Source organism: Diadema antillarum, unplaced genomic scaffold, assembly GCF_040938485.1.
Source record: "Diadema antillarum isolate AM-2024a unplaced genomic scaffold, OU_Dant_1.0 seq00001479_RagTag, whole genome shotgun sequence".
NCBI classification, from domain to species: Eukaryota; Metazoa; Echinodermata; class Echinoidea; order Diadematoida; family Diadematidae; genus Diadema; species Diadema antillarum.
In genome coordinates, this window is record NW_027272218.1 from 302,261 (window position 1) to 313,643 (window position 11,383).

Sequence of the window (11,383 nt, forward strand, 5' to 3'; positions counted from 1 at the left end):
CCTTGTCAGAACTGACAACCCAAGTAACAATTATTTCACTTATAGCTTGGAAACATAATTTCATGTGCTGAGAAACTTTTTATCAGTACTGCTAGATCTTTGTCAGGTCCAAACCTACATTCCTCATACAGTAAAATACTGCTGTGGATTATTCCACAAACCTGCCTCACATGTAACATTTCCTTCCTGTGACAATACAAACTACGTAGGATACGCCTCTAAAATGTAGGAACTGACACTAATTAAATCAGAATAGAGTATTGTCTCTCCTTTCCATGGTCATAGTATACAGTGGAACCTTAATCAAAAGAGGTTGGATAAAATAAAACAACACCCTCTTATTGATGTACAGGTTGCAATTTTTCATATTTCTTTGCTTTTGTACAGAGAAACTGGATATCTAACAAGGTAAAATATCATGGTTTTCACATCCTCATTAGACCAAGGTTTCTCTGTACCTCAGAGTTTAATTTGGAATGAACTATCCTTGTATGCTTTTATGTCTTTCCTCATACACAAGGTGGTGCAACATTCAATGGCAATTATAAATGCCCAACATTTTTTACCCATGGATGTTGCTATGTGTCTTGTGAGCTTCTACATCTAGTAACTTTTTACAAGAAAGCATACACTGAGAAGTCTTATCCAAAACTCTGCAAGCTAGGAGATATGGTAGACAACATTGCATTCACCCCTTCAAAAATCGATGCAACTGTGTAAACAAACACTGAGCATTTACTTTTTTAGAAACCAAGGTAATCAACACTGTGCTACAGTGGACTCCCGTTATAACAAAGTCCTTGGGACCGGCAGTTTTCTTTGGTTATATCAAAATTTCGTTATAACCCAACAAATAAACAATGAAAAAACATAAAGTGGATAATGTTGCGGCCTGAATTTTTACTTTGTTGTCTGGAATTTCGTTATAACGGGAGTGCACTGTGCTCTTCCTGCCTCTCTGTGTAGAGTCTGCACTAAGTTGCTTGTTAGGTTTATAAATAACAGTTGCACCGATACAGTGTGACGTATTGGATAATTATACAATCGGATGTACAGTCTATGTCTTCACAGTCCTTGGGTTAATCATTCAAACTTCCTTGAAATAAATACTTTCTCTTTACCTCTGCTTACAATATCATAGTAGACCATTTTGGTAATGTATTCAGATTTTAAGCATGCTTTCCCTTTACCACAAAGCTTGCTGGAGGCTTGCCCCACATAGCAAAAACTGAGTCTGGTGAATTCCTGCCCAAGAAACTGATACAATATCCATGAAAGACAATACATTAAAGGGTTTATTTCTGGTAGAAATGAAGTAAATACATGTACACGTACTGTGTACCAGGTAACATATTTTTGGTCTCTCTACTTATCGTGTATGACACATGAGAAACACTGTAGGTGATTCCCGTAATAGGCGAAGTCATCAGGACCGGCAGTTTACTTTCGCTTAATTGAAATTTCATTAAAACCAAACAGTAAAAATAGAAAATGTAGGGATATGAATCTTTACTTCATTGTATCAAGAATAATGTCATAACTGTGTTAACTATAACAGTCCGAGTGCACTGTAAAACACTAGTGACATTTCAGTCAACTTGAGACAGGTAGGTTTAGGTGTCTTTGATTCACATGCCAGTTATTAAAACTTTATTCAAACCTGGCCTTTTCACACAAAATTTAAGTGTCTTAACTTTAATTTTGCTAGAGTTTATGCCACTGTCTTGAAGCTGCAGTATTTCTGTGATAGAGGTAGATAATGCAAACCAATTGTTCATGCAATTCACAAGACTTTCACTTGTGATTAACATCAAGTCCAGTTTTAAAATACTCTAAAAAAAAAAAAGCTCAACAATATCTACACTTATATTCAGTATCATTACTGTAGGTCTAGGATATGGGAACCATATTTAATCTAAAGAATCCAGCTTCTATGGCTCAGAGATATGACTACATCATGAATACCAAATACGATTCACAACTGTTTTTTTTTTGTTTTTTTCAAAAACAGAAAATTGAAGGGTTCTGTCATTAAAAAGTTTTCATTCTCTATCCAATGTCAAATCAATAATCTTATCAAGCGCTCAAAATACATGTAAAAGAATTTGCATCTTGTATGTTGTTGAATATCCTGTACAAGTCTAACCAGGGCATCCAGGGCATTTCTCGCAAGATTGCAGCAATATATCTGACAATCTCCTTCATTTCTCCAGTAGGTGAGGACTAAAAATTGACAATCTTGCTATACAGGAGGTCATGACCAGACTAATTCATCCCATACATATTCTGTGCGTACGTCTATAGTCCATTTCTTTACGTATAATCACATCCAGCATTAATACTGATTTAATTTGACCCCAAATATTGACAGCTGATTCGCAGCAGAGTTTGCCATATCCAAGGGAGCAGATGCCTTCATCCTTCAATCAGCACAAATAGCTTCTCCAAATTCCTCATGTCACAGATCCATTCATGAGAATTATGTCTGAATTAGAAAATCATTGAAAATGCATACCATTACGACATCCACCGAGCGAACCATCTTGAGTGCGATGGAAATGCTGATCAGAAATCAACCAAGTTACAGGGTTGGCAATCTTGCATAAAACAGGACAGTCCAACAGCTCCCGCTGGGCCAACACCGTAAACATCATTAAAATATTGTAATTCTGATACAAATTACAAAATCACATCATTTTGACTCATGCTAGCTGCCTGCACTGTCTTCTTTTTGCTTATCGGCACCGTCATCTTCCGGTGCCGCTGTACCTTGGTCCGGCTCGTCGTGTGGCTGCGACTTGTCGTCCAGCGGGTAAAGTTCAGGGTAGGATACCATGCATTCCTGCATCTTGCGGAAATTGTCTATGCAGTCTGAGCCTTTGGGTTCCGCCGTGCTGTAGTGGAAGCAGGAGAAGGCCTCTCTGAACTCCATCCCGCAGGGACCACTGGCCATGCCCCCTAGGCACGGGCAGCTCCAGTTGATCTCACCATTGGCTAGAATCAAGCCTGTGGGAAAACCATGAAAAAGCAAACATTTTGCTGAAATTAATAATCACTTTTGAAAAAAAAAAATGTTTTGCTCCGATCAAAGTCCTCATCATACCTGCTTTCACTTCACTAATGATACATTGCACTTGCCATTGTATGTGGCACACAGGTTAGCCAGTTTTCTAGCAAAATGCCCAAGCAAAACCTTATTAGCTGCTTGTCATGTTCTTCTGGAAGGAAAACAAAGCAAGGGGCCTGTCTGTATCTTATTATCTCTGTGATTGTCAGATAATGTATGCTGGTAACTCAAGATAGCTTTTCCTCCAGCCATAGCTTACATGCCATCAGCATGATTACACTGTAGTGTATCACTTTACACACACACTACATACAATACAGAGGAATTTTGTTGTATTGAGGTCTGCTTTGACAAACCCTCTTTTAACAAGGTGAATTTGCTGGTTCAAACTCCTTTTTTTTTCTCTGTTTGTACCCTGATTACTGAGAAACCTGGGGCCTGTTCCATCAAACTATCTACCTGAGAAAAACTCTCGTACGACTGAAAACTCAGGTGAGCAGGATTCTGCCGTTAACTTTAACACAGGAAAAAAGCATTGTTATAAATAACCTGAGTTTTCCCAGGTTGACAATTTTACGTAACTGGCCCCTAATATAAAAAGGTAATTATTATCATGGTTTCTAAGCTCTTGTTACAGAGAGTACCACCAAAAATTCAAGTTGAAAGTCTGTGATACTTCAAAGTACTTTGACAGACTCATTCAACATACAAGACAATTACTTTTTCGTCAGGATCACAGTGGAATGTTCTACCCTCAGTATTTGAAATGCTATCTGGGGGAGATCAGAAGATCCTCAATTAATTTCAAACCCCCTGGATTGAACAAACATTCTGTATGTTCACCCGCTTGCCAGACATCATCTATAGATCATGTACAACTGTAAAGATACCTTCTGCCTCTTCATCATCTTCTTCCAGGTATTTCAATTCATCCTTGATTGGGGCCTCGAGATCCTCCTTTGTTGCAAATAAAATTTTGTCCTTTCCTGCGCAAACAGTAAAACATACAGAGAATAAATGTTCAATAAGTAGTGCATTTGGCTTTCTTAGCATCAAAACAATGTTATACACTGTACTAATCCAACACTCATTTTGGTGTCCAAGATCATTATCAGCTAGTCACTCGACACTCCAAAAGCTGAGCAGCATTTAGGCAACCTCCAACAAACATTCAGAGCAAAAAGGGAGTGCTAGGCAGAAAGAAGGAGGTCCTCTCTCAGTGAGTTCCAGAGGTAGACTGACTCTTTATTATGAACCCATAGGGTTCTTTCCATTCGCATACAATGTATCATAGACTACACAAACCAATCAAAACGAAGAGAGTGTGACCTGAGGTCAAAGAAAGAACCAATGGAAAGTAAAGATGGGGTGATCATGAGCTGATCTGAACTTAAACATGAATGGGACAGAACAAGAGTCATGAGGTGTGGAGCTGGGTGAGAAGTAAAAGTTCTAAGGTACTGAAAAGTGCATAATAGGCACAAGGGAGGGGAAAGGATTGGGATGTAGTGTATGGGAGGCTAAGTATGAGAAGAAATGATAAGGGGCACCGCATGTATGGAAAATAATCTCTATGGAAAGCCAAAAGAAAAATCGAATTTGATACAAATATATCTTTAGATCAATTTCACGCTCTTACACCTTACCATACCGTACAGTAGACTACATGTACAGCTGTTGTATGTACACTTTAAAATGGGAAGCGAAAATCTATTGGAAGGACTATGCTGTAATGATGCAGTTATGAGGTTATTACTCTCCTTAATTCAACTTCTCATGCATTGCTTTCCATTTTGTCCCAAATAAGTTGGCTGCAAGTAGACAAAAATAAAACAGCCTTGTTTGTTGTCATCAATCTAAAAGCTACTTTTGTTTGTACAATTGTATGATGGCTCCTCATCTAGCAGGTAGTGCAACTTGTACTGGTAAGCAGTGAAGGACATACAATGTAGATGTACATGTATCTCAGCTGAATCAGCAAGAAATGCATGTACACACACATAGATCTACATGTACATACTGTACATTGTAATGTTTTGTGGACATCAAGTAGGGGTTTAGACTGCATCTAACAATTTCAGATTTTGTACTTAGATCATTGGATGAATTTTTTTTAAGCCTATTGTGCATGATGACGGATGAACGCAGAATCTCCCATGGACCTAACTTTGAGGAAGCCCTGTTCATGTCCTGAAGTCTTTCCCTTTAATTGTAGAATATTTCATAGAAAAGGTGACTTGGTTTTCATTGTAATGACCATACACCTGTAGATACAATTCTACATGTATATAAAGATATTGTTAGTTGAACAGGATTTTACAGATGCATTAACTCCTAAGGAAGTTCTTTGTGTCCCCCCCCCCCCCCTTCACTCATTTGCCATACCACTTTACACTATCCTATCCTATTATAGCTATGATGTATATTGTAAATATAATGCATGGACGCATGCATGTCCTTGCCAAATGTGCCTGCATCTGTGCGTATGCTATAATAAGGGAAGGCTATGCTAGTCACGAAGTCTAGAGAGGTATGGCAAAATTAGTTCTAAAGGGAGACATCAACTCTTTCCAACACCTATAGGCCTACAGTGGAAATTTGATAAAAGAGATCAGATAACAAAATACCTGATACATGTATAACAAAATAATTTCTCAACCAGTGCCAAAATTTATTTCCTTTGTTTTGTATTGTTTATTGACTAGATCCGTCTACTGATATAACAAAATATCTGATACAAAGAAAAATTATCTTGGTCACAAGGACCTCGTTTCACATGTTAACACATTGTATACCGAGTTTTCACTGTAGACTCTACAGTGTATTTCATTTTATTATATATCATGGTCCATTTCAATGACTGAGAATGTTCCATTTCAGTGAGGTGTTAGATTCTAACTAAAACGCATTCCAATGTACAACGTGTATCAGCATATTAAAAGTGACTCCTACTAAACTACACCGTAAGTTACAGCCTCTACATTAGTACAGGTGTAACTGATATGGTGATAGTGACAGACTGACAGATAGTCTCTCAGCTCACACAGTGAGCCGAGCTGACATAAACCAAATGGGCAGTCAAGTGACACTGCACTGCATTCAAGTCATATTAAACTTACTCTTCACAAGTGTACTTTTACTGTCAGTGTTTGAACTTACAAATGCCTAATGTCTAAAGTTTTACAGTTTTGCAGTTTAGCAGTTTTGGTACTAATATAAAAATTTTACTGGTAGAACAGATCAATAAGACTAAGAGAAAAGTAACGTTAGAGTCCTACAAACGTACTACAGAGATGTCAAGTTCAAAAAACTTTTATGAGTGAGATTTTCATGACTCGGCATCTCGGCATGAGCGCGCTAACGAGGGGGGTGTCCCCCTTCCATGGTAGGGAGCTTTTTTAAATCATTAGCTCTTAATGATGCGATCTGGTGCATACTTAAAGGGAAAGGCTAGTAACTGATCAGTGGGAATCGGTGGAAATGCTGGGAGATGATTGTTCCAATCCTTATGGGATTCATTCAAGAGTTCATTGTATATCTATTGTTGTGTGAAAATGATTTGCTTCAGAATGGTCTCATATTCAAGTAATGTGCAGTTTAATGCTTCCAGGTTAGCGTCCCTGGTCAGTGACGGAGCATTAATCTGCACGTTACTTGAATATGAGACCGTTCTGAAGCAAATCATTTTCACACAACAACAGATATACAATGAACTCTTGAATGAATCTCATAAGGATTGGAACAATCATCTCCCAGCATTTCCACTGATTCCCACTGATCAGTTACTAGCCTTCCCCTTTAAGTGACTATTTTTTACTAATTTTGAAAGACAAAGGGGAAATATACCTTCAATTGCAACTATCACTTTAGTCCTTTGAGCTATGCTCCTTATTTTTGGCCCAAATTGCAGACTTCACCCGATGCGTGAGAAAAATGGGTGCCATGCGTGAGATCGTGAGACAGACCCTAAATGCGTGAGACTTGGTAGCTCTGGTACTAAACTACAGTCCATGCAATGCAGAGTTTAATGCAGTGACACGACAGTGTCGCTGAAGTGTTACCATTTACCATCTTGGGTACAACTAGTGGAACTACAAAGTATATTCAGTGTAACCGGGTGTTACAGACTACAATTTTGCAAATAGCTCCAGCCAGTGCAGCATGCAGCTCAGTGGCAGTGCAGTGGCAGTGCAGTCAGTGGAATTAGATAGTGGCAACTCACCTTCTGCTCGACAGTGAGACATCTTCGTTTCAGGCGCCGGGCGTAGATCTACATCAGATTTGCTAAACAATTTTGGTTTTGGCAATGTGATGTTATTGTGACACAATTCGTCGTAGTTTGGAACTGAACAGTACTGGAGATCGGATCATGTACAGTGTATCAAACTCGTACTTGCGTGGTCATACGCAACATTATTACACGTTCTTCCCTGATGTAATGTCTAACGCTGTTGTATTACGCAAGACAGTACGAACACATGTGGCCGGTGGCTCGTCCGTATACTTAGTATTACAGCATGTGCCAGTGCCGTATGTGCACTGCTGGTAATGCGTGTGGGCAAACTGCATATGCGGCGCGCGCCGGCGAGCTCTTGCCGAGGCTGCCAGCGTTAGGGAATGCATGTTGGGCGTCACCTCGGCCTAAGACATCTATGATCTATGTCACTGTTGCTAGACGACTCGACCTGAGGAAAAAAAAAAAAAAAAAACTGATGCGAAGAAATTCTAAGGACACTTGAACTTTGTGGAAGTGGGAATGAATGTTGGTTTATGTCCTCTCATCCCGGGAGTATATACCCCTAAAATATGTTCGTACGACATTAGATCGAGAAACTAAAATCAGCAGAACAAAAGAACTCATCTGTTTAAAAAAAAAAAAAAATGTTCTCAATGGAGCAATTAATCACGAAACTACAATTTGACATGTATACGGTTTCACGATGAAGCCGGTTAGCATACGATTGCCTTTAAATCCATGTTGATCCTCTTGACAGTTTAAAGGGAGTGTACAGTTCTGGTGGAGGTGAGGATTTAACATTTTTCGAGACATTCAGAAACCAATCTATGAGATGTCAAAGAGCGTGCAATAAATTCTAAGGGGTATCAAAAGTTTATTTGATGAAAATCGGTTTTGGAATGGCTGAGATATCCGAAAAAAACAATTAAGGTGAAACAAAGAGATTCTAATAAAAGGCTTGGCCTTTTGCTTTTTAGTATTATTATCACTTTTTTGGATTTCTCAGCCATTTGAAAACCAATTTTCATCAAATAAACCTTGAATCCTTCTTAAAATTACATGTTCTTTCATATTTCATAAGAGGTTTCTCATTACCTCACTTAAGAATGTTCAAAACATGAATCCCCGCCTCAACCAGTACTGTACAGTCCCTTTAACACTGACCCGAGAAAATATCAAAGTGTCATTGAGTTCCCACTTCCAACTCCTCAGTTAGCACAGACATAGAAGGCCTATACACGAGTATGTGGCATATCACTACCGAGCCTGCGTTTGGGGAACTCTGCGAGTTTACCACCCATGTAAGCCCCCGGCTGGCCCCCGGGCCCCTCCCGGTCTCCCGGTTTCGGACAAATTAATAAGAGGAAAGAACTGAAAATGACTGGGAAATCTTAGAGCATAAAAAACTCTGTTCTCTCCTAGAGATTCACTCTTAGAAAAACATGTAGAGCATCGCCTGTTCCCAACCATTTACTACCCAATAAATTATATAGTGAGCCACTCCCTTTGTAATTTCTTCTTCTTCTTCTTCTTCTTCTTCTTCTTCTTCTTCTTCTTCTTCTTCTTCTTCTACTTCTTCTTCTTCTTCTTCTTCTTCTTCTAAGTCTGCCTCCTTTATTTCGTCAGTAGGAACCTCTGGTGTATATATGAATTGAAATGTTCCTTGATAATTGGCGGCTTCATTTATTAGATATATTATATCCATCAGAAATAATTGCCGCATCTGCGGTTTTATTGTTGTGGAGCTGATACTGACTGGTATCAGGTTACCCCGATCCGAGGACAATTACAGAGCCCCCCCCCCCCCCCCCACCCCTTCCGTTAAAAGTTCAGGAGTATGGTTAGGGTTAGAGTTTGGTATAGGATCAGGATTACACTCAGGATTGGGATTAGGGGAATGGTCAGGAGAAGGGCCTGGAGTAATTGTCCATCGAGTAGGTTTACAATTGTCCTAGTTACTCCCAACCGTAAACATGTATCAAGTTAGCAAGTTATAACTAGTCGGGTGGGAGTTTATTCGGCCAAATTGTTTATTGGTCGAACTGTCCACCGGTTTACGTAGCTGTAACGTAGAGGGCGACAGAGTACGTCGTGTTATTGGTACAAGTAGGGAACCACCAAAGAGATTTTCTCCACCTGGGGAAAAGCTCTTTGGGAACCGGGCACCCCAGCCTCATCTCTCTATCACTTCCCACTCCCTGGTGCGTCTAACATCGAGATCAGTGATTTGTACGAAATCTTTGCAATAGTTGACAATGATTAGAGATATGAGGTCTTGGTATATAATATCTAGGTCCATCCCTCATTACAGCCTTTATCTTTATCTTCTAAGGCTGGCAGCATGAAAATCACTTGGAATCACAGTCAGTTTAAAACAACGACAACAACTATAACAGCAACAAACATGACAAATATGCACACTTATAGAAGAAATCCATTCCTGAATTTTATCAATTTCATAAGAGAAAAAATAAAATCCCTGCAGAAAAGTGCAAAAATTATCAAAATCGGATATGAAATAAGGAAGATATGACAGTCCGATTTTTTTTTTCGGAAAACACTAACCTCTTGACCAGTCGGTTTTTGGTATGAATGTTTAAATCAGCACGTTGATGATCACGCTGTCACAATTTCCAACTCATTTCATATTAGAAAATGACGAAAATCTCACATTTTAGCTGTGTGAATATAAAACTTGTCTTAAAACTACCCAAAATAGAAAAGAACAAAAATGTTGACTGATAGATACATGTAATATATTTTGGTATGGGAATATGATTTATCTCCCCTCCCCTCCCCCCGCCCCACCCACACGCACGCTAGGACATTAAAATGAAAAATAAAAAGGAACCGTCGTCACAACACACGCATTATCAAATGGTTCTGTCCGTAAAGATGGGAGGGGAAGGGGTTCACTGATGACACCAAGCGTCCCTCTCCCCCCGGCTCGAGGCCCGTGATCATGATGGCAAGATAGACTATACCATAGGCCTACATTTTCACTTTTCACAATTTTTTTTTCAAAAAACATTTCTAAACCAATCTTTATGAATATGCAAAATGAGCAAGTTGATGAAATCATGCCCTCACAATTTTTATGTAACCTATTAGGAAAAAAAATCCGATTTTTTATATTTTTTTATTTTTTTTAGCAAGACCTTGCCTGCAGCGGGTAAAAGCAAAATAAGCCATACCAACATGAGTATCTGTCAGATGTAGCATCAATTTGTTTATTTATTTTTTTAGGGGAGGGGGTGGTTTAGTCAAGTTTTATATACGTACAGCTGAAAATTGAGATTTTGTGATTTCTGTAGGACCTAGGCCTATAAATATAAAATTGTGAGAGCATGATATCTTTATGAGTGCTAATCAGAATTCAGTCAAACCTGTCTATAGCGGCCACCCAAGGGAGACGAAAAAAGTCGCCGCTTTTAGACAGGTTATCCAACTATGTGTGCATTGCCTACATTTATTGTACATTTTATATCATCGTTGTATACATCCTACTAACTTACATGTGCATGTACTAGTATGTATGGGTGTACGTATATATGGGGACCGTACAGGTACGTATGAAGAGTTGAAGGGTTTGTTTGCAAAAACCGATAAGTCCATTTTTGAAAATTTTGAAGTGCGATCTCTGTCATAAAGTTCAAAATAATACCTTTTAAATGATATATTGGTCACTACATATTATGGTATATTTTTTAAGTTATGGTCAAAAGAAGCAAGAATTTTCTTATTCTCTTTATTTTTCTTGACCTTTAATGGCAAATATCTCTATTTTACAAATATGGACTTATCGGTTTTTGCAAACAAACTCTTCAGTTTGTTCGCAAAAACCGATAAGTCCATTTTGATGATTTTGAAGTACGGTCTCTGTCATAAAGTACAAAATAATACCTTTTGAATGATATATTGGTCACTACATATAAAGGTACATTTTTGAAGTTATGGTCAAAAGAAGCAAAAATTTTCTTATTATTCTCTTTATTTTTCTTGACCTTTTATCGCAAATATCTCCATTTGACAAATATGGACTTATCGGTTTTTGCGAACAAACTCTTCGTATGCACACG

The 11,383-nt window shown here is 38.6% G+C and overlaps 1 protein-coding gene across 1 annotated transcript; it reads right to left on the minus strand.

Annotated features, from left to right (window-relative positions):
• Positions 1-2,033: 2,033 nt before the first annotated feature.
• Positions 2,034-7,451, minus strand: LOC139709888 (mitochondrial intermembrane space import and assembly protein 40-B-like). Its single transcript, XM_071621844.1, has 3 exons — positions 7,290-7,451; positions 3,958-4,053; positions 2,034-3,006 (listed from the first exon to the last, which is right to left on the minus strand). The coding sequence occupies exons 1-3, from the start codon at positions 7,309-7,311 to the stop codon at positions 2,708-2,710; spliced, it is 417 nt and encodes a 138-aa protein (XP_071477945.1). The 5' UTR covers positions 7,312-7,451; the 3' UTR covers positions 2,034-2,707.
• Positions 7,452-11,383: the final 3,932 nt, after the last annotated feature.

Coding starts and splice junctions, on each gene's coding strand:
- LOC139709888 (XM_071621844.1), bottom strand. CDS start 7,311: ATGTCTCACTGTCGAGCAGAAG. Junction 4,054..7,289: donor GTCTCACTGTCGAGCAGAAG/GTGAGTTGCCAC, acceptor CTGTTTGCGCAG/GAAAGGACAAAATTTTATTT. Junction 3,007..3,957: donor AGATGATGAAGAGGCAGAAG/GTATCTTTACAG, acceptor GTTTTCCCACAG/GCTTGATTCTAGCCAATGGT.